Source organism: Lates calcarifer, linkage group LG7_2 (assembly GCF_001640805.2).
Source record: "Lates calcarifer isolate ASB-BC8 linkage group LG7_2, TLL_Latcal_v3, whole genome shotgun sequence".
Taxonomy (NCBI): Eukaryota; Metazoa; Chordata; class Actinopteri; family Centropomidae; genus Lates; species Lates calcarifer.
In genome coordinates, this window is record NC_066854.1 from 1,098,659 (window position 1) to 1,122,591 (window position 23,933).

Sequence of the window (23,933 nt, forward strand, 5' to 3'; positions counted from 1 at the left end):
ATAACTCACCAGTAGCATCTGTAAAATCTAATGGTCCCATCTCACGCTATCTTACTGAGGGAACCTCAATCAAAACAGTAAGATGGGAGATCCTCCTCAGAGGTCTCCTCCTCTTAAACAAACAGAGCAGCTGATTCAAACCAAGGAAAACTCTGAATAAAACAGCTTCATGTTAAAAATCAGTGTTTTTCCTGATGCAGTTTGGTGGAGCTGAGCTGCTGCTGCTAACGCTTAGCTCAGCCTGTTTCTCTGATAACTTCAGATCCAGACGTCTGACGACTGAGGATATGTTGTCAAATGAAACCGTTACTTTGGTAATATTTGACAGATTATATTCAAGACATTGGCTATCCTCTTATCTTTACTCTTTCAAAGCAGAAACAACACTACATAAAACCATGTGAGTGAATAACCCTGAGGAACTGAAGGTCAACGACAGACTCCATTGTTCGTCACGGCCACTTCAGCACACAATATGACCTTTATTATATTTTTAAAAAATGAATTCAACCTTATTTTCCAAAGGAGAGCTAAATGCTCTTGACCTGTCCTCAAAAAATAAAAATGACTTTGTTGAAGGATTCTGCACAAGGACGGACTGAGCCTGAACACATCTATTCAATCACAAAAGTAATTTAAGGCTGAATGCAAAGAATTTTGAGTTAATGAACCATCATGCGTCATAACCTGATCCAATTATTCTTCATGAATTTAAAAAGCGATGTGGAAAACTGCGTCCACAGTCCACAGGGTGAGGCTGGATTAGATTAACAGTGACCGGGGTCGGCATGATGAACCAGCAGGAGGTAACTCCACAGAGAGGACAGGAAGTCTCTGTGGCAACAAGTCGCTCTTTGTTGCGCCATGTTGCACCAAAATAGTTTCCAAAACACTATTTATCAAATTTGGAAATTAAGTCATTAACCCATTACGTCGAGTATCAATAGGTCTTTGAAAGGTCTGAACTCCTGAAAGACACATTCAAGGTCCTGACTGGTTTTAATACATTTAGATTCTGTGAATTACATGTTTAAATAAAATATCAGGATTCCCAAAAGGAAAAGAAATTTGAGGTTTAATGGCATTACAAGATTTTTTATTGAATGGACGTGAAAAATGTCTCTGATTTCTATATAATTGGTAACAAATGGCACAGTCCTGTCTGAGAGACTTCCTTATTATAAGAATCATCACGTAAGAAGGTAACTGTAACTGTTTGACTAGAAATAAATACTACGTCTAATATGATCAACTGTCTGCAGCTCTGTGGAAATAAGCAGAAAAAGGTGAGAGAGTTTCTCAGGATTTTTCCAAAATCCAAATCCACTGATTCAAATCTTCATCCCTGACAATATCCAGTGTATCACCCAGCTGCACCTCACCTCAGCTGCTGCTTTTACACCTTCTTATATCTGCTCACACACCATGTGTGTTAGAGAAAACACACACAAGCTGCAGCTGACAAACAACAGTCCTCAACAGAAATACCATCACACAGCGAGCAGCAGCTCTAATAAACTAATGTCTGACCCATTTCTCAAAGGTTCATCTGATACATGAATGCAGCATCCCTCCTGCCTGCCTCACTATCTGATCCTCAGCGGGCCAATCACAACACGTGCTCCACCTGTTGCCGTGACGACCGGCTCCCTGCCCATTTGCAGCGGCCGATCAACCCCTGCGTTTGAAAGCGGGTGAGGTATGACCCCGCGCTGGAGGAGCTCTCTGACGACCCGCAGCTCCCGACGGGGAGAAAAATCTATACGGCTGCATCCTGCAGGCCGACGTGAAGCGACGCCCGCGGGCCGCACATCCCGGACTGAGCACGCTCACAACAGGACGTCCACACACAGGGAGACAGGTCACTGTGCACTTTGATCACACTGAGAACTGGCAGCACCTTCAATAGATGACTTCATTATTTTCCATTTGTAGAGGACAAATCTATTGTTAGGTGTCCTCCATTAAGAACTGAGTCTCTGTGACGTTCAAGACGCTCATGAAGAACACACATTATATTTCTTTGTCTTATCTGTAAAACCTGGACGAAGGAAGAAGAAATCCTTCTCTTGACCAGTAAAACGTATAAACACACACATTCAGACATTTTCAGTCAGTATTCATCCGCTCCATCTCTCAGCAGTGACACAGGAACCTCTCATCTCTCAGCAGAGCCGTGAGTCAGGCCTTTTAAGTAGCTTCACTTGTTTGCACTCACACATATCGAGTGGTGGTGGTGAGGAGTTTGAACCTGAGCAGTCGTTCCCCCCGAGGCAGCAGCTGTGAAGATCACTCCTGAGCTGAGCCTCGGAGGAGGTGTGACGGCCTAAAACCCTCTGCAGGACTGAGACATGACTTCCAGTTTGGAAACAAAGACGCTCTCACAGTGGACACGCTCAGGACTAAGTATAAAGACATTTCATTTCCATCTCCTCAACTAATTTTACTGGCAGGCTTGAAAATAATTACAAGCTGCAACGATCATCAAATAATCACAAAAATCACTGTGATTCCAGCCTCTAAAGCAAGAAGACCTGATGCTTTTCTTTGACGTGTATCACTGTACACGCAATGTTTTCAGGTATTTGGACTTTTGATCATCTGAAGACACCAAACTGTCTCCAGACGTACTCCAGTAAGGTCAGGAAAGCTCTCTACAGATGTTTAGACAGCAGCGATGTCACTTTGTTGTATCCGTACTGTATCTGCAACACACTACGAGTAAAGATTATATTCTTTTATGACTAGATCTCCAAAATCTAGCTCTGTAAAAACCTCTGACTCGAACATGTCAACAAAGTGACGCAAGAATTTTGAACCTGGCTTCATCCAATGTTCTGTTTTCTGCTCTGGAAACGGACAGATGTTTAATTATCACACCTCATTTTCTCATCTGGTGTTTGGACCCCTGCAGACGAGTCTTGTTTTTCCCTCTGGCCACCACCATCTTATACAATTTTGAAATAAACATCAGAGCGGTTACTGAATCTCCTGCTGTTAGAACAGCTTGTACTTGATGTCAGAAACTCAGAAGCCACCAGATGTTAACATCAGGAGACGCTGTCGACAATCCTGCTTTGAAAATGTTCTGCAGGAAAAACAAGTGTAATGCATTTTTAATCTTTTAAATTACACAACCACAGCACTGGTTGATTCATCCTAAAACAATTAAATGTTTCTGTTAAGCTCTGCCCTTGGAAACACGTCTGCAAACCCCTGATTAACGTGACGGCTTGTCCTCATATGGAAGTCGTCGGGGAAATTCACCCTGAGAGCGCAGACATTTAAAAAGCTATTTAAAATAAGAGATAAGGCTTATTTAGATAGTGAGGCTGTTGCTGTTTCATCACAGTACTGTCCCCACAGGCCAGTCTCCGACCTTTAACAACAAAGGCTCTAATTAAGTCCCAGCACACAGACAGGAAGAGGAGACTCTAAACACTAAACAGAAAAGGGAGAAAGTTTACAGGGCCTGGTGACATTCAGGTGAATTAATTACTGCTCTGAGTTCATCACTGACAGCAGCGCAAAACATGCTTTATAACGTGCTGATTCAGACAAGACTGAAAACCACACAAGCACTGAAATTCACTCAGTGGGTTTCCAGAGCACAAAACGCATCAGAGTCGCTGATTGTAGAGAAAAAAACATAAATCTGATGCACAGATGAATCAACCATACACTGTAGTTTAAATACACGTCAGTATTTAGTCACTGAAGGGCTTCGACTATTCTTAGCCACAGATTTTGGAGCCAAATATTAAAACTGTACGTCCACGCTTGCTTTGTTTTTTAATGATCACTCTTTAAGAGAATTGTTTGGCTGGTTTCTTAAAACGTCTTCATCTAACATGTATATCTGCTTTTCCAGGTTAAAATCTTCATCTGTTAAAATGCAGTGATCGTTCCAGTCGTCACGCTGCAGCGAGGATAACAGAGCAGAAAGACGTTTGTCTCAGGCTCTCTGTTGGACTTTGTGGCCACGACTTCAACCGTCATGTGCAGATCCAGCAGAGATAAGTCTTATCTGAAGGATGTACGCTGCTCTGGAGCTCCATTCCAGCAGTGGTCAGAGCATCCACCCATCACAGCTCACACAGCGCCTCAGGCAGCGCACACACACACAGACAGGAAACACAGATCTGAACAGACAGGGCCATTCGATCCACAGGGAGTCACATGTTACGTTTGGCATCAACACTGCAGCATTATATAATCCTGTGTCCATGTTGACCTGTTACTAATTAACAGTCTGTCTGTTAATTAGCCATCATATCAACAACATGCTGACACACAGAAACACCATGAACTCCCTGAGACACAATAAAAGTCTCTCCTCCAGCTCCAAATATTCCAACACAACTCCTCGAAAACAAAAAGCAGAAACCGTTATCTCATGAAGCTCCACACACACCACACCTCTGGTCTTGTTTGTTAGTCTGCTTGTTATCGACAAACTGTCGCCTCCAGCCATCAAGACAAGTCGCTTCAAAAAGGGGCAGCGGGAGCTCATCTGGTCGAGAGAGACGACCAATAACCGTGGGATTAGTGGTAAGTGGATGATCCCTGCCTCCTCCTGTCCACACGTCAAAGTGACAGCTGGAACTTTGAACAAACCAGTTTCAGTGCAGTTAACCAGCACCTTTAACATGTGGTTAATTAAATTATCTTTGCCCAGGTCTGTACTGAGAAAAACATGAGGCCTGCAGCCTCCTCTGAGCTCAGATAATGAGCATATGATGACCAGGGTCATATGACAAATGATTAGCCATAAAGTACTGAATGTATATGTTTAAATGGATTTTCCACTCCAATGTACAGCAGACAGGAAGTACTGCACAACACTGCAGTATAAGGAAATTCCTCACTGCCTCTCCCATCCATTAGATACGGATTATAGAGTCTCATAAACAGGATTCAGGAGTTTTAAACAAAACTACTGCTCAGGTCCAGTGTTTGTCAGGTCTGTGGTTCCTCTCAGGTTTGGTCTTATCCTGTTCGACCGACGCTCCGAACCCCAGAGAGATTCAGCTTAAAAATCAAGAATAAGATTCAAATCTGCACATTTCAGAAGCTGAAACCAGCAAACGTTTTCCACTGCTGAGTGAAACAAATGATTATTCAATTATCAGAACAGTTTAATTGACTCATTTCTGCTGTGAAAAGGCTGGTCGCCACTCCTCTGGAGAGTGTATTTGAGCTTTGAGGCAGAAATACAAGCTCAACATTCACTATAACTACTTTTCAGATCAATCAGTGGAGGTATAATCAGCTGAAATACCACCCAGCTGAGCTGTCAGATGCTTTACAATGCCAACTGCTTCAGCTTTCAGGCTGCCACAGCCACTCGAAATTATTTATTGTGTAGCCAGGTTTATGTTAGAGCTGCAGCCATCATGATTCACCTAACTAGTTATTCAGCCAGTTATTTTCTCCTTTTATCAGTCGTAAAACATCAGAAAACAATGAGGTGGCATCTTTAATTGTCCTTTAAATGTCCTGTTTTCTTGCAGCCAGCAGCACAAAACCCAGAGATATTTATTAAACACAATGATTAAAACAAAGAGAAGCAGTTTAATATTCAGCTTTTTTCCTCACAGCTCGAGGTCGAGGCTGACGACCAGACCCTGAAGACACATCATCATTTTAAGAAGCGGCAAAAAAGTCCAACAACTGGAGCCAACGTACTGTGGACGAATGGAGTGAAAAAACACTCAGTCAGTCAGTAAGAACTGTGCATTTATTTAAAGGATTATGTCTGTTTGAAAGGTCAGAGTTCATCTGAGCGCCGTACATTTTAACTACCCCTGTCTGACACAGTGTTAATGGTCTGCAGAGTGATTCATTCACATCCTCAGCACCAGCAGGTGATGCAGACATCTGAACGCCGGGGTTTGAACTGTGACGGCTGCTGGTTCTGAAAAGTTTTAATCTGAAACGAGCTGAGCTTTGAACGTCTCGGCGCCGCACATCGCTCAGACCCAAGGACCAGAAAATCTTCAAAGTCCAGCAGCGGCCGAGCGATGATGTGATTAAACATCCAGGTTTCCCTAAGTTATGTTCACTGTCCTCGAACCAAACCCACAGAGCTTCACTTTTATTTCACCTCTTAATCTGACTTCTTTATATCCCCCTCAGTTCTCCAGGTGTTTATCAGATGTTCACATCATGGTCAAATAAAACAAAAACACTCAGACGCAGCCGCAGAGAACATCTTGTTTCCATCTGCATGTTCTAGGTGTGGCCAAATTTACAAGTCTACCACTCTTATCAGTTATAACACATGTGGGCATTGAGGAAGTGGAGTTACCAGTGAGAGGGGACGGGCGTGGGGCGTGGGGCGAGAGAGATGTGGGGTGATAGTTTAGATGAATCCACTGAAGTTTCGACACAAACTAAACATGAGGTTGAAATCATCGTTAACAGTGTTAAACTGGTTAAGAAGCTTGTTTTCAGTGACATAAACAAACTGTTTTTGTCCAGTCTTCATAGTTTGGATGTGAAAATAATAAAAAAAACAAACTTTTCTTTTTATTAAAGCAAATTAAACTGCGTACAGCAGCTTTCACACAGGTATAAGTTTACCTCAGGCTGATTTCACATCATCGTCTACAGTAAGACATTCTGATGGTTTCATACTGCCACGGTGTTATAAACATTGAGAGCTGTGATTTCTGTGATGCTACAGGATCAAAGGGGGTCGACCACATGTTCAGCTGATTCCAAAATAAAAGCATCTGCAGCAGCAACTTCTACACCAGCATCATGTGACTATGAGTCAAACTTACACTGAAGTTACACAGAATAAAGAGAGGTTCATCAAAAATCTGAGACACATTACATCAACAGCCATGAAATAAATCCTTATTCTGACATGTGTTTCCATTATTTTGTCCAGGGTGGACAAAATAATAGAAACAGCAGCACAACCTGCAGCTTTCAAAATGGTGGACATCTGAAACTGGGATTTTGTCACCAGGAAACATTTAGAAACGTCTGGTTTGAGCCAGAATGAGAGGATTTAATTTAATGCATTTCTCCTCCTGTTTAATACAATGCAGCCTGTGTAGTTTTACATTAAGCTGTCCATTAAAGCTGGACCAGTTTTTCAGATTATAACCTTTGGTTCAACAGACCTCCTGACGATAGCTGAACAAAATCACTTTAAAAGTTAAATCTTTCTTCTTTTTTAGCAAGTTTACTGATAAATATACATTAACAATACAGAACACAAAGTCCTGATTAATGAGCCTGTGTACATATGAATGGATGTTCTGAGTCTGGAGTTCAAGATGAGCAAATATGGTCAGAAAAAATCAGTAAGTATCTCATAATGTACATGTGAAGAACTATTTACAGAAAAGGACAAAAAGCAGCTACCTTTCATTAAACTCTGCTTATTTTCTCTGTATTTACCTGTGTCACACACTTTATAAACTGATCACTTAAATCTCAGTAAAAACTTTGAATATTTAAGGTTTATCCTCATTAAGTTCCACTTCCTTAATTAAGGAGACATTTTTCTCAACTTTTCATTAATGAGGCACACCTGTGCACGAGCGCTCTGAGCACGCTTAGCTTCAGATTATAAACATTAATCCGTCTTACCTCTAAAGTAAGAAACCCCTCGGGGAACCTGCGGCTGCTTTAAAAGCTCCTGGAAAGTGCTTCTTCAAACATAGACCCACACCGGGACCAGGACCGGCCGGCAGCTGGTCGATGTAGCCGGTAGTCCGGGTGAACTCCCCTGCGGAGGAGACGGAGCTGGTGATCACGCTGCTGGTGTGTTTGTGGGTGTGTTGGCAGCGGAGTGTTGCGTTCACTGCCGTTACTGTATATTTCTACCCCCTCCCACCGTTGCGCTGTAAGGAGATTTTCCTCCACCTGATCCCGCGTCATTAGCCAAACACCAGCTGGAGCTCCGGGCCGCCCCTCTCCGAACTGGACCCACCTCCTCCAGTCTGCTCCGCTCTGCACGGCTGGAAGGAGTATGGAAGACAAGTGATATCAAAGCTAAAATAAATAAATAAAAATACAAATGAAAGGTGAAGAATGATACAATGACAAAAGTGACAATAATAAAAAAAAAACAGTAAGATTTAGTCCAGATTATGAAATATTATATTCACAAAATTATGAGACACTGCTTCAAATTTATCAAGAATTTTTTTTTTTTTTTTGTCAAATTACAAAGTATTCAAATTAAGTCAACATTACTGAGTTACATTAAGTCAAAATTATATGACATAAAGTCAAAATTGTAAGATACAAAAATTTTAACATACTATATCAAACTAATAATTTTACCTGTAAAAATTATTTTTAAGAAAAATTTAATTAACTGATAAAAAATCATAACCATTGTCAAAATTATGAGATATTAACCAAAATAAAAAAGTTAGCAAGTCAAAATTTGATTTAGTTTCCATTATTTTGATTTTAAAAGTAAAAATCTTTAATTAGTCTTTTAACTTAAAAAGTTTAATTTTAACTAAGTTCCTACCATTCATAACTAAACAGTCTATGTTTATTTATATATTTTTTCCCCTCTCTTTTTCTGGTACAAATGTGCTTCCATACTAATCTATAGTATTCACTTCATTTTAAGAAATACCTGGACCATCATCAGGGTTCATTACTAAGTAAATCGTGGCTGCAGAGGGCGCTGCTGCTCAGCAAAGTTACATTATGTTGCTTTAAATCTGTTAATGTGATTGAAAGCTATTTCAACATGGCTGCATGATAAGATCCTTTTTTTAATCTTTTTTTATGTTTAGAAATTTTTAACAACTCAGATGCATAAAAATTGAAGATCTAAAAAGTCAAATCAGAAGCAGAAAACTGGAGAAGTGACCATCTTCTGTGCTGTAACTGTTTCAGGATGAGTCTCTGCATGCTGTGATGTTTTTGTTTTTAGGAAAACCTCGATTCTGCAGCAGCACAGTCGGCGTCAGACGACGTGTGAAAGAGCAGTCACCTCAGATCAGTATTAGCTCTGCCCCCACGGAGATGAAAATAATCAGATTACCCTCCAGAGCAGCTTGTTTGGTTCCCGTGCTGGGAGGCCTCGAGTGTGTGACGCTCTGCTCGTTTACTGTCTCCTCACTGATGTTTTACCAATGAGAACAGCATGACTGCTCAGTGCCCCGGAGCTAAGAGGCATGACTCAAATTAGCTAGAGTGCATCCTCCTCTGAATGATTCATCAAACAGATCCAGATCCCAGGATGCAGCAATGGAGGCAACCAGGCGGCTAAATGGGAGCTGATGTGAGGCCAGGGAGGGGGGATAGGCAGTGGTGTGTGTTTAAGAACATTTTTCTATCAGCTCAAACAGGAACATACAGTATCAGTTATGGAAGAACACCTGTGGTTGTACTGTAAACCTGTCACTGAGCCCAGACATGGATCACAGACTTTGACGAACATTAAACATGACTGCAGCCTGCAGTGAATATGTAAAGCTGCTAAACATTACACTGCTTCAGCTTTTAAAACTGTACACATGACACGTGCTGCATCTAAGAAAGAAGTGGAATAAGATCCTTTTTCACAAGAAGAGTAAGAAAGTAGAGAAAATGTTGGAGCCGAGCATTTTTTGTGCACAGGGATTACATCCACATACGTGTGCCTCATTATTTCAGAGCTTCTTTATGTCTTAATACAAAATGATCTGCATTTTTTTTAAATTGTCTGTGTTCACACACATTTCTACAGCACTACCACAGTTTGAGGTTTGCACACATGATAAAATAACTGCTCAGATTTCTATTTTTAGCCCAGATCTCAGCTGTAAAACCAAGAAACACCAACTCCAAGACCGTTTTCCTTTCATAATCTGCCCTAAGGCAGTGTTAGAAAACCTTTTTAATAAATAAATTCCAGAGTACTGGGAGTGTTTCGTCTCTCATGGTGACTCTGGATCCTGTGTGAATGAGTTGTTGCTGTTTTAAAGAAGTTTTACCACGTCCAGATTTAATCATGAGAGAGAGGTTTTCATCCCATAATAAACTGGTCTGCGTCGTCAGAGCGCCATGTGTGGACCGTTGACCTCTGACCTCTCTGATAGATCCCTGAGTACAGTACAGCTTCTACCTGCAGAGATCGGGGTGACTGCTGATGGAGCTCACACACATAAATATACTTAAAAATACAGCTGCAATGGAAACTGATATGCATCCCTGTCATGGAAGGAGCTCATGCATCATTCATGTGTTCTGCAGCACTGCAGAGACCATGCAGAGGATCCCCATCACTGACGTGTGCAGTAAAGCCAGCGGGAAACAAACTATATCTCATCATTTGTGTGTGTTCTTCTCTGATTGAATTCATATGAGTCTGCATTATATTTCCTGACTGATTAATCGATGCTATAAACAGTGTCCCAGAGTCTTACAGGATGTGAAAGTCAAAGACAGTTGATAAAGAAACACAGGGATTTTACAGAGCTGAATGGCGTCTTTCCAGAAACTTTCCAGAAACGTCGGTGCCCTGGTTGTGCTTGGCGGCACAGAAGTTTCAGCTGCAGCGTCCTCGATGGCTCAGACATGTAAAGGAGAAACCGCAGTACGGTGCAGCACTTTGTGATTATGCATTGTGAAATGGGTCGGTGGTGATGTCACAGTCGCTATGCAACAGATTTAATCTAATCCCCTTCCCCCAGATTAGGAGGGAAAATCACTAGAAGGCCTTTTGTCTAAATTATACACCATGTGAGTGTTGCTCTAACCTTCACCTCTGACTGCAGGCTTTATCATTTACCATATGCTGCAATTCTTCACCTCATCAACCTCTGACATTTTACATAAGGTGTTTGCTTCGCTGCTACAGGCTGAAGGCCACTGCCATGTTATTGTTACAGCTAAAGAAAATATCAGTTTGAAGCAGCAGACCAGCGAGAGAACAAATGATCTGCCATAAGACCCAGCATGGCCTCAAACGTTTTCAGGCAGCACTTTACTGCAGGCTTCACCAGACGGCCTTCAATTCATATCAGTATGCATGTAATTAGCAGCAATAACAATTAATAATAAATTATAATAATTTGAATGTACCATATTCATTTTTGAAAACATCTGGCATCAATTTTTGATGAAGAGATTTGACTGATTGATACTGATGACACAGAATATACATAATTCCATTTGGATGCGTTTGTTACAATATGCAGTCAGAGGCTGGCTTTCACTTCATTCAGCCGATTCAGTTTGAAGTGAGATGACTCCAGAGATACAACACAGACACTCAGTGAGCTGAGTGAGTTAAAAGAAGTCCTGTGTAACAGCTCAAAGGAGCTGGTTAACATGAGTCTATCATACATAAATCATGGTGCACAGTGTCTGATAACATCACTGACCACCTGAAGTTTACCAAACAGCAGCTTGACTCTACAGTGAACCTATGGCTGAACTGGAGGAACATGCAGCACTATGTGCGGTGTAAAAATGACACTGCATAAAAACTCTAAAACATCATCCCTGATGTTTGAAGATGTCAACGTCTCCACCACTAAGCTTCCAACTGGTCATTTCATTTAGCTCTGAGCTCTTCTACAAAAGCCTTTCTTCTTAGAAAGTTAGTGAGAGTTTGAAAGAGCGTGAGTAGAAACACAACGAGGCTGTAAAGGTGGACTGGTGAGTAAGGTGGACTGGTGAGTAGATGGGTTTTCATGTTAACGTCCCCGACAACCTCTGTAGTCTCATTTAGACACTCGTTAGCAACCGCCTTTTTTAAGACACGTAAAAGCTTCAAACATCAGGAGTGGGGGATTTACTGACCCATTTTATGTCGGAGAATAAAACCTGAAAATGTCTTGAGCTTGTGTTAAAACCACAGACCTTATTTCAGCACATTTAACCAGAAATAAACTGCCATCGACTTCAGGACGAGGGAACAGGAAGTGCTAACGTGTGAAACAACACTCTAAACTTAAGGGTTCACTTACTTTTACTACCAGCACTGTGAATATTTAAGGGTGTGTTCAACAAAGACACAACAGATGATAATTATCTGTCTGTTATTAACTGAAGAACAAAGTCTTTTTCTATACCTGTGACTTAGATCAATTCTACAAAACCAGATCGTTCCAAAGGGATCACATGTTTTTTTTTTACTCCATTTTCAGAAATAAACAGCCACTGCCAACAGCTGCTGCAATATAATCCAATGCTGGACAATGTTGTGTGGTACTTTTACTTACATAAAGTATCTGATTACTTCTTCCACCACTGAAAGTCACACAGTAACACAGACACAGGCAGTGGTATTCCAGCAGCTCCTGTGCTCTGCTCTGTAAAATTCCTGTTTTTATTAATGGAGTCTGGTACAGTGATGTTTCTGGTAAAAGACAAAGTAAAAAGTGCTGTCCATTGATGAGAAATCAGTAAAGAAGAAGAAAAATGTAGCAACACTGACAAGGATACCCAGAACAATCCCAACAATCTTTAGCTGTATAGCGGTTTATGAAACAACCTGCAACATGTTTCAGCTCAGCAGCTATTCAGAAACACACATGCGCGTGTGTGTGTGTGTGTGTGTGTGTGTGTGTGTGTGTGTGTTTCCAGTGGCGTTGAAACTGGCAGACAGATGGCCGTGGAAAGTGAGTGGGGAAAATACATTATTCAAACTGAACAAGGTTGAAGTTTAATGGCAGAGTGACTAACACGAGATGTGACAGAATGAGTTCAATACTGTACAACACACACACACACACACACACACACAATACAGTATCCCACACATACACACAAGGCTGCAGCATGAACACGTGTGTTTATATTAGATGAATTCAAACTGTTTTTACGGGTTATTCTCTCCTGATGACAGCTCTCTCATCTCCTGCTGCTTCTTAAAATAAAGCCGGATCTCTCCTCAGTCACTCTCTGTATTGTTTCCTGCTAGGTGGCAGTAACGCGCTCACATTGTTTCTTCACTTTGTTTGCCATGTGATCTGCTGCATTAGCAGGGACAAATCCCTATGCATGCAGTTTTAATCACCTTTAGTTGGGGCTATATCATGATTTGTTTCCATCTCTCATGATTGGATGTTAAACTGAGGATGGTTTAGTGACACTGGTATTTATGCTAAAGCGCATTTAAAGATTAATACACACACATGCATCAACAGAGTATACAATTAAAAAGAAACAGTGAATAAAAGAAGCTATCACCAGATCTAGTGCCAGGAAACCACTGAGAACAGGTAACTGCTGCCTTGCTCAGAGGCAGCCTCGCGGCCATTTTCTACTTCACACGTCCCCAATTCATCGTGCTCCAGTTTCAGAGATTTAACCTCAATTGGTGTGACATAATCTACAACATTAAATCCCTCGGGGCAGTCAGCAGCAATCTGATGGACAATAATCCTGAGTGCAGGATGAATTTCCATTGATGCAATTGTCCCTGAACGCAGCAGCAGCACAGCCCTGCAGGTCCTTTTTACACCTGGATAAAACTTCATAAACCCTGAAGACAGCATGGAGGAAAAGCTTCAACAGCTGGTCATTTCATGTTGACTAGTGAACATAAGCTTCTTTTACAAGTACAGATAACTGGTTTACAGCTCACATGACACCCATGACTTCTAGTGCAGGACTTAAATAGATCATCTCATTTATTTCGGTGCCAACAAGTAAACTTGTATCAGTAAACTCTGATTATTTACTGATCTAATTATTGCTGTTTATTTTGACCCCTTCAAGGACACAGACATTCATTTACTGTAACTGTGTCCCTGCTGAGAGCTCATTTCATTACACAGAGTGAAAACTAAAAGGCTGCAGCTCAGCTTCACTCCGTGAAAGCTGTAAGCACCCACACTTTTCAGATGAAATGCCTCTCCATCCTGCTGTAAACCATCACAAAAAACAGACTTAATTCTTTAAATTTGCAGGTTTCTGCTCTGCTGCTTTGTCGTCTGGTGTAAACTGAATTAAGGTTTTGGTTCAGGTGTTTCCCCCTCTGCAGTTTAGTTTGAAACAGGAAGCGTGTGGCAATTAATTTTCTGTTCTACTTCACATTTAGCAATCTGCCACTTCCTCTGCCTAAAGATTCACAGTGTCACCATCAAGTATCAAGTTCCTCACCAACGGTCACCTGTTAACACATCCAGGACTGAGCCACTGCTGCTGCTTGTGACAGGAGGGCGTCAACGCACAACAACCCAGAATCCTCCACTTTATGTTTGTAAGTGTCTTTGACTTTGGAAAATGGAGTTTGATATTTCTTCTCTATGTTTCAGAAAACTGCACAGACTCCACCTTTGCTGCAAACATTTAAAGACCCAGAAAAACTTATTTTAGTGTCTTATAATTAATTTATAAAAATGTCTGGTTTTCAAATTTCAACTTTGATTTTTTGACTTTGATCATGAATATCCAATATGTCAGACTTGGCTGAACGAGTTAATCACACATGGACGCCAGAAAAGATCCACTGTACAAGGCTGATTAAACACAGATTTAATGGATATCAGTATTAAGACTACTACGCTTCCTGAACGCATGCAAGATGAGAATCTGTTCTGTTGCTGCCTTTAATTTAATTAACTGTCCATGCAGTCATACAGAATACAGTTACATTCATAGAATTAAGATTACCTGGATTACTTTTTTAAATTCTGTATTATTCTCTCTTCAATTTGAAAGTAGTTGTAGTTTAGCTGAACACTTGCTACCTAGCTAGCTTCCTCGCTCTGTGCAGCTCTGCAGATTTACACTGTTGTATTGATATGACGTATAATCATGTTTTGGTTCTTTCTGATTAAATAAAGAGCAGGCTGATGACAACAGTGTATGAAAGCGATACTCGGCAGGTTTAAACAATGACTTCTCTATGTTTCATTGGCTGAGAATCCACAGGTCAGAGTTAAACTGAGGTGAACTCACAGGACAGAAATGTAACCTCAGTGCAAATTCATCATTTCAGTCTTCAGTGGTATTCCAGCAGCTCCTGTGTTCTGCCCGTTAAAATGAGTGTTTTTGTGAATGGAGTCTGGTACAGTTTCTGGTTCTGAACATTGCTTTGGCACCTAAACAGCGTTTGTTTGCTCTAACTGTGATTAAATGGTTCAAATATAAACACTGGGAGTTGGATTATTGACTCAGACTTGATAAGGAACCTTTACAGTGTGCACTGATTAGAGGAATTAACGAGGAGTAAACCAGCGTCTGGTGGGACAGACCTTCCTTCTGAAAACGCTTGAAGGGCCACTTCCTTATTTGCTCTCAACAAAGGTTATAAAATGAGTAATCAGTCCACTTCACTCCTTACTGTCCTCCTTCACTGTTTCCTGCTTCCTTCTACATTATCACATTAAAACTCTCCTCCACTCACACACCGCTTCAGAAACACTTTTCATCATGGGGAACTTCGCCGCCAATGAGGGACTCTCCATCTTTGTCATTGTGAGTACATTTTGAACAGTTTTTAAAATATATGTTTGCTTTCAACCTGCGTGTGCATGAGCTGAGGATGCTGTTAGTAAACAGGTAGAAAATGCTTTAATTTAAAGAGTCATAACCAACTAAAATCTGTGGGAGAAAAACCTACACCTGCTGTGTGTAACTGTAAATTAATATAATTAAAGTTAATTTAATTGAAAATTTAAATACAAACTGCACTTCATGTTCTCAAATTCCTCCCAAAATACAGAAGACTGTGTTTGTTTTATGGTTTTGTTCTGACAATATTTCATACATACAGAAAAGGTGTCCTCTTGTTATCAGCACTGAACATGATAAAACTGACTTCTTTAATTCATTTGTCCTGATTCATCTGTACTGATCATGAAATCTGAGCATAACATTTTCATTTAACCTGTGTGTTTCAGCTGGTATGGCTGGGCATCAACGCCTTCCTGTTTGTCAATTTCTACATCGTCTTCCTGGACAGGAGATGGTTTTACACCAGGGTCCTGCTCGGGGTGAGTCTGACCTGCAGCATCACTCATCTCCACTTTATTATCCACTGATGTTGATTCATTTGGAGAATAAAATGCTCTGTTCTGAGTTCAACACAGACGAGAACAAATAGAATAATTAAACAACTTAGGAATATTTTAGTAAAGTATGAAATGAGTCTGAAAACAGGACCTGGTCTTTTTCAGTTCCTCATAACGCGGCAGCTGCTCCAGGTCCCCGTCATTAATAACATCAAACTGCAGCACACCCACACCTTCTCTTATGTGAAAAAACAGAACTAGTAACCTGTATTGATTCTTCTCATCAGATAAATACTCGCCTGAGTGTAAAAATGAAAGCACTTCTCCAGGAACTGAAATTTCTTTTCAATATTCTTAATAAAATAAGATGAAGTCAATCCATCTTAGATATCACAGGAAGTAAGACTGACGTTATAAGATGGATTATTAATGTTCTTCCCGTAACAAAACATCTCAGTGCCAATAAACACACATCCACACCCACTCTAATCTCTCCTTATCTACACGGCACCTACAATCAAACGTCAGGGTTTTCTCTGTGGTCACAGCTGGGTTCATAGACACTATCACCGGCTGCACAGCTGGCTTCAGCTCAGCAGAAGTGAAACGCAGACGCTCTCACTTTGTTTTCTGTGTTTCATGGGACCAGAGCTGCTGTTGTACAAACATGATGAGTTTATGTTGAGGTAAAGGCTGAGGTCGAGATGATTTTGGAGTTTGAGGTTAAAGTTAATATTTGTAGCAGTAGCTACAGCAAATAATTTAATCAGACGAAAATGTCAGTTCCAGCTGATGTTTTTTCATGTTTGAAGTCCTGCTAAAATTAAAATGAAAACTCCAGTTAATGAATTTGAACATAAGCATCTGCCATAGTAAATGTGAAACTGACTTTTCGCTTGTTTAAATGTAATATTCCTTCATTTTCTACTATTTCTGGAAGCAACTTTGAACATGAAGATTTTATATGTTTATAATTTAATCATGGGAGCATTCATGAAAAATTAAAAAATACAGATGGTATTTAGCCTGTGGTTATAAACAGGAATCAATAATACTGTCTGTGACCTGTGATAAAACTCCTACTAAGTAATCGGATTACATTTTGAAGTAACCCACTGCCCTCTCTCTGTCCCATCAGCAAGCCCTGTCCTGGGCCAGAGCTCCTGCTGCCGCCCTCAACTTCAACTGTATGCTCATCCTGCTGCCAGTCTGCCGAAACCTCCTCTCCTTCCTGCGCGGCACCATCCAGGTACCCATGAAGACTGAGGATTACTCCTGAGAAACTAGACCAGAGTCTTGCTTTTAACAGACTGCTCATTATTTTATATGTTTGTCTTTCTCGTTTGTGTTCAGCACTGCAGCCGCACAGCCGCTCGTCAGCTGGACCGAAACCTCACTTTCCATAAACTGGTGGCTTATATGATCGCCTTCCACACAGGTAATGTTGACGCTTTAAAAGGCCTACGCATCATCAGCATTTGGCAGCTTCATGGCTTCATATCTGACCTTTCTCTCCTCCTTGCAGCCGTGCACATCATTGCACACTTGTTTAACTTTGAGTATTTCATGGACGCCCAGCTGAATCGAAACAGCAGCCTCCTGACCTTCGTCCTCTCTGAAATTGGCAACGGGGACAACGCGTCTTTCCTGAACCCCATCAGGACCAACGAGACGGTGAGTGACTGTTTGAGTCTCTGTTTCTCAGCCGTACATGTTGCTGGATGCTTCTTGTGTTGCTAAAATCTGAGAAATCCCACTGCTTGATTGCTAAATTTACCTTTTAAAAAAAGAGTATTACTTCATCTGACAAACTTCCTCTTTGGGGCTGTTTGCCTATGCAGATATTTTGTAATTGCAGACACTTCCTCTTCACAGTATTTAGCTGGCAGATGCATTTCTTCAAAAGCTAGAACATAAAGAACGACTGATCATTGAAGCAGAAAATGCAGCTTCTCACAGCATCTTCACCAAACAAAGTCTAATATGTAACGAGTCAGTGTGCAACATCTGCTCTCTGAAATACTCTGTATCGAAGACTAGAAACATGCTGAAACCCTCACTAAAAACTCCTCTTTTTCATGTCCTATTGAACCTAGATTGCCTACACTTAGTCTCAGCAGTGAGAGGAACTATGACAAAACATTTGGCACATGAGGGAAGTTAGCTAATAAACATGACCTGCAGGGGTGTTGTGATTAAAGTGGAAACGACTGAGGAACTGTTAAAGGTGACGACCCACAGCCACCATGACTAACGAGCTGAATCACGAATCACTTCCAACAATTCAAACTGTATCCTGATGCAGAACCCTACCATCGTCATGTTCACCACCATCGCCGGGCTGACGGGCGTGGCCATCACGCTGGCCCTCATCCTCATCATCACGTCGTCCATGGAGGTGATCCGCAGGTCGTACTTCGAGGTGTTCTGGTACACACACCACCTCTTCATCATCTTCTTCATCGGCCTGGTGTTCCACGGCTACGGGTGAGACGACACAAAAGTTCAGACACAAACATCTGCCTCATCCTCCCTCTGCATGTTCCCCCCAGTTTCATGTATAATACTAATGTTTCTTGTCTACGTGTTTCTGACTGCAGGCGCATCGTGCGAGGACAGACCCCTGCCAGCCTGAAGGCAAACAACCCGGAGGTTTGCGCTGACCAGTTTGAGGACTGGGGAAAAAATGGGTCCTACTGTCCTGTACCAGAGTTTGCTGGAAACCCACCGGGGGTGAGCTGTCAGAGGCTGTAGGGTTTTCATTACAGGGCATCTGACTTTCCTTCCACTGCTGCTGTATAATCTTTTATTGTACATTTTCCTGTCTGTAGACATGGAAGTGGGTGCTGGCTCCCATGATTCTCTACGTGTGCGAGAGGCTTGTTCGCATCTATCGATCCCACCAGAAAGTGGTCATCACTAAGGTGTGTGTGTGCTTGATTAAAATGGATATAAACAAAAGAGAGAGGCAGCAGGTTGATGAAGTTTTCCTCCACTAAAACCTGAAATGTAACAGAACTTTAAAAGTCAACTGCAGGGACATGTGAACCTCTATATAAAGGACATCAGTTGGCTTGTAGCTCCACAACACAATAACCTTGCAAAATATTATGGTATTTTGTGAGCAAGAATTGAAATAAGTGAAATAACAAAATATTTCAAACAAAAATGCCAATCTTTGTTTGGTTCCAGCTTCTTTAATGTGAGTATCTGGGAGTTTGGACTGTTTGTCAGATAAAACAAGACACTCACAGGTGAAACTTTGGCTGGAAAAAACAGTTTTCACTATTTTCTGACATTACACAGACTTTCTAATGAATCAAAAATGTACATACTAATTATCAGACTTCCCAACTGCGATTTAAAGCTTGATATTTGACAGTAACATCATCTAATAACCCCACACCTGGTCTACAGGTGGTGATGCACCCTTCCAAGACTCTGGAGCTGCAGATGAAGAAGAAAGGCTTCAGTATGGAGGTGGGTCAGTACGTCTTCATCCAGTGTCCGTCCGTCTCCAGGCTGGAGTGGCACCCCTTCACCCTGACCTCCGCCCCCGAGGAGGACTACTTCAGCGCCCACATCCGTATCGTCGGGGACTGGACTCAGGCGCTGTACGAGGCCTGTGGAGGAGACAAAAACGAGACTCAGGAAGCCTGGAAATTGCCCAAGTATGACAACCGGGGAGACGGGTGATAAAAGAGGAAAATTGAGCTCGGAACTGCGTGTGATTACATTTAACTGCACCCTCCACCCAGCTCTCCTTTGAAACCTGTCAACGGGGGTCACATTTACAGCCCTGAGGGGTTCATTGTGTGTGTTTGTAACTCTTCTCCCTTTCAGGAGTGAGTGGAGAGGCAGACAAGCAGCAGAAATCATACCATATTTACAATATAATCCTCCCAACATCCACTTAGTGTTCCCACAATGGTCCTGCTGATCAGACTGCTGCAATTTTCTCTGACAAAGAAAAAGCGAAGCCTTTTGAAGCCTCTGATGAAATTACCTTCAGGGCTGTTTGATTACACTTTGCAGCCAAAGATCCTACTCTTTTCGTTGCTTAAAGCGAAACAAACAAGTACTAAATTCCCTTTTTTTCCTGTAACGTTGTGGCATTTCAAAATTTCTCATGTTTCTGTTTGATGAAATGAAACTTGTTGAATGAAAATGAGTTAAAGTGACCTTGCTTGCCTTGCATGGTGGAGAAGTTTATTCAAATTCAGTTCTGCATTACTCTGTCCTGCTATAACTGTTTCTTTCTGCATCGCACACAGGAGCATTATCAGTGAGGGAAAGTACATTTAGACAGAAAATGTCAGGGAAACACTGCAGAAGCTGAGAGAAAAAGCAGGAGGAACTATAATGACCGCCTCTCTCTGTCTGTCTCTCAGGATTGCCATAGACGGCCCGTTCGGTACGGCCAGTGAGGACGTGTTTCGGTACGAGGTGGTGATGCTGGTGGGCGCGGGAATCGGAGTGACTCCATTTGCCTCCATCCTCAAGTCTGTGTGGTACAAACACATCCAGAACAACCAGGAGGTCTTCACCAAGAAGGTGAGACAGACCAAGATGTTCATTTACTGCATTTGAGGTCCTGTTGTCAGCAGCAAATTCCCCTGGAAACTCCTGTGTGTTCCTGTAAATGTGATGACTCATGCTGCTGGTGTTTTCCTCAGATCTACTTCTACTGGCTGTGCCCGGAGACACAGGCCTTCGAGTGGTTTGCAGACCTGCTGCAGTCTCTGGAGGGTCAGATGACGGAGAAGGGCATGGCCTGACTTCCTCAGCTACAACATCTACCTCACCCGCTGGAAAGAGACCGAGGTACGGCCGAGACACCAAGCCTGGTCCATTTCTATGATTATATGGTCCTCTCCTTTTCCTTATGTCGTTTTGAAAAGATGCTGTCTGCAGTAAGTGGCTGGAGTCATCCATTAAAGTGAGTCAATACTAGATGAGAAATCTACTTCTCTAATTAGAGCAGTGTAATGAAGTGAAACCAGATCAGACATCCTCTGAGTCGAGGGCATTTTCTGACCTTTCGGGCTTTAAAAATCTTTTCAAGACTGACTCACACTCTAGTTTTTGTAGTTCCTGAAAAGCTGACACCCAGCAGAGACCTCTATGAGCCCACTGGATGCACTCTAACACAGGAAGTTGCCAAATCTAGATTTATTTTAGTGCCTGAAAAACCCAGAATTTCACCCAGCAAACATCAGAAGCCTGGTCAGACCATCTATGCACTGATCATGTCTTTGCATGTCTGTTTTCTGAAACTTTCCTCTGTCAGGCGGCTCATTTCCGCGTTCACCACGAGGCGGAGAACGACCCAATCACAGGGCTCAAACAGAAGACTCTTTATGGGAAACCCAACTGGGACAATGAGTTCACCAATATTGCGTCAAAGCACCCGGGGTGAGGTCTTTCATCCCACTGTCACACTGCACACAAACACACCTTGTCTCTGTGCCGTTTATGATCTGACCGACTGAGCTGACCTGGAAATGACAGAGCATAACAACAGATAAATAATCAAATGTTGTTTTTGTGTCTTCAGAACTAAAGTAGGAGTCTTCCTGTGTGGTCCGCCTGCGCTGGGGAAATCTCTGGCGAAGCAGTGTCTGTCCCACTCAGAGGCCGACGTCAAGTTCATCTTCAACAAAGAAAACTTCTAAAAAATAAGAACAAAATCAGGAAAAGTGCTGGAAAACAACCACGACAATGAGATAGAGAAGACAGTACATACAGTATGTACTGTATGTACTGCAGCGCTCAGCTGGACTCCACCGCCTCCTCCACTTGCTGCTTCTCAACCACAAATGTTTTGCAAAGATGCCAGTCTTGCTCAAAAAAAAACAAAAAAACGAGGAAATAACTCTGTGGTATTTTCCACATTGCTTTGTTCTCCTTTTGTGTTACATCAATATGTGAAACATGCTGCTTTCAAAACTTTTTCTTAGCTTTCATTTTGCTCTTGCCAGCGCTGGACACGGTCATGATTTGTGAGAAGCAGATTTGGTACAAGATGGTTAAAGATTCTGAACCTGAAGAGGAAAAAAATAGAAAAGAAATTATGTTTGAGCAAAGGCTTTAACACTGGCTGCTATAACGGAGCTGCTGAGTCGAGACTGTGCTTAAAAAAAACAAAAGAACAAAAGAAAGTGAAGGAGCGTCAAACAGGCTCCTCAGTGCTTTCTATTGTGATGCTTCTCTATGTTTACTGTGCCTGAGGAGAGGCTGTCTTATGACTGGAAAAATGACTAACCAGCAGCTGCTTGGTTACATTATGTGATCATTTCCAGACATGTCTTTAAAAAAAGCGACTAAATGTCTTACGTTTTATGTAAATTTACCAAAAAATGGAAGTATAGATGTGAAGAGAGCAGGCTTACAGGCTGACAGAGATGTCAGTAATGTTCATGTTTGCATGTGTTTCCTCCCACCGTGCAAAGACATGCAGGTTAACTGTTGGCTCTAAATTACCCACAGGTGTGAATGGCTGTTTGTCTCTATGTATTAAACATGTCAGCAACAAAATACTGAACAATTACAAAAGAACAAATAGAAGAAAAGAGTAAATAAAACGAGACATATGAAAACCTCACAGTGGATGTAGAAACCTGTGATGAGCCTCCTTTCCTTTTTTCTGACTGAGAAATAAGAAGTTTTCATCGTTGTCACGGAGATGTTTCAGTTGTCATGTGACCTGTGTACGGAACACCTCTGAACCATCGCCATGACAACAGAGAAAATTCCATCAAATATGGCAGAAAGCACCGGAACATTTTCCAATAAATAGATTTTATGTCAAGTTTGTTTTTTTTTTTTACAAACTGCTATTTATTTACAGCTGTCTGCCATTACATCTTCAACATGTTTTGACATTTGTCTCGTTTCAAGAAAATCAAACTAAATGTGACTGTAACGTCACACGACAAACACAAAAAGTGACTTAAACTACTCAAAAGATGCTTTAAAACTGCAGGATTTACAGAGATTTTCCTATCTGCTGTCAATCACACTTCTATTTTGTGTAGTTTCTGTGTGTGTTTTTGCACCCAAGACCAAGTCAGTTTCCTTTTATGCATAATAAACCTGACCCTTCAGAGACGCCTGTGATTCTTCTGCCCAAAAACATGTTGTAATTACTGCAAACAACAATAAAGCAACTCTAACTTGGTCATTTTTCATCCACTGATACTTTGAGAAAGTCAAAGAGAACTCCACAAGGAAATGTCATTAAATCCTGTCTATAACATTATAGCTGGGTGTGAAGTTCAGGTTTTCGTGTTGGTTTTAAAACAAAAACTGTTCTGAGGATAAAAGCAGCAACAAAACATCTTCCAGTGAAGTCGTCATGTGAAGGACACTGAAGAATAAGCTCTTTTATTCTCAGTATCAGTTTATGGAAATCTAATTACGCAGAGTAAAACTGGGAAAAACACACGTCTTTAACTTCACGGTCTTTATGTCTGAGTGTCTTTGAAGAAGCCGCAGAATATTTTACACCAATTTCACTGTTTATTCACAGGTTTTCCTGACATGAAACAGTGAGTCTGTCCTAAATGAGTTCAGTGGAAGTTGAATATGTTTGACAGCACAGTAGCTCCACTTTAATCAAATATGATCCACATCACATTTCCTTTGATTGTAGGAGGATTACTGAGCAGACTTACAGGGCTCTGTATGAAGATGACATTTCTTATTTGAAGGTTATTTAACTCACAAGGACACAAAACAACTAAAGAGTTAAACAACGCGACCGTAACGAAACACAGACTCATGCTGTGTCTCTCTCAGTCTGGGGGTCCTGAACTCAGGGGGACATTTTCTCATCATCTGCTCATACTCCGGTGCTTTGTGTAGTATTTGTGCAGAGGAGCGTCAGTGTGGGTCTGTTGTGACAGGAGTTAGAGATCAGTTACAGAACAGTGAAATACTGCAGTCTTCTTTTTAAATACAGTGACTGAAGGTTTACTGTTGTTAAAGGTGCAG

General features: G+C 41.5%; 1 protein-coding gene across 1 annotated transcript; it reads left to right on the plus strand.

Annotated features, from left to right (window-relative positions):
- Window positions 1–14,074: 14,074 nt before the first annotated feature.
- On the plus strand, window positions 14,075–23,117 carry LOC108873164 (cytochrome b-245 heavy chain). The gene is given in 15 exon segments (XM_018661301.2): window positions 14,075–14,182; window positions 15,344–15,402; window positions 15,828–15,920; window positions 17,077–17,187; window positions 17,292–17,376; window positions 17,464–17,612; window positions 18,244–18,425; window positions 18,539–18,671; window positions 18,770–18,862; window positions 19,356–19,609; window positions 20,330–20,492; window positions 20,615–20,713; window positions 20,715–20,762; window positions 21,229–21,353; window positions 21,496–23,117. Coding segments are annotated over 14 exon segments (1,698 nt in total). The 5' UTR covers window positions 14,075–14,182; window positions 15,344–15,357; the 3' UTR covers window positions 21,614–23,117.
- The last annotated feature ends 816 nt before the right edge of the window (window positions 23,118–23,933 follow it).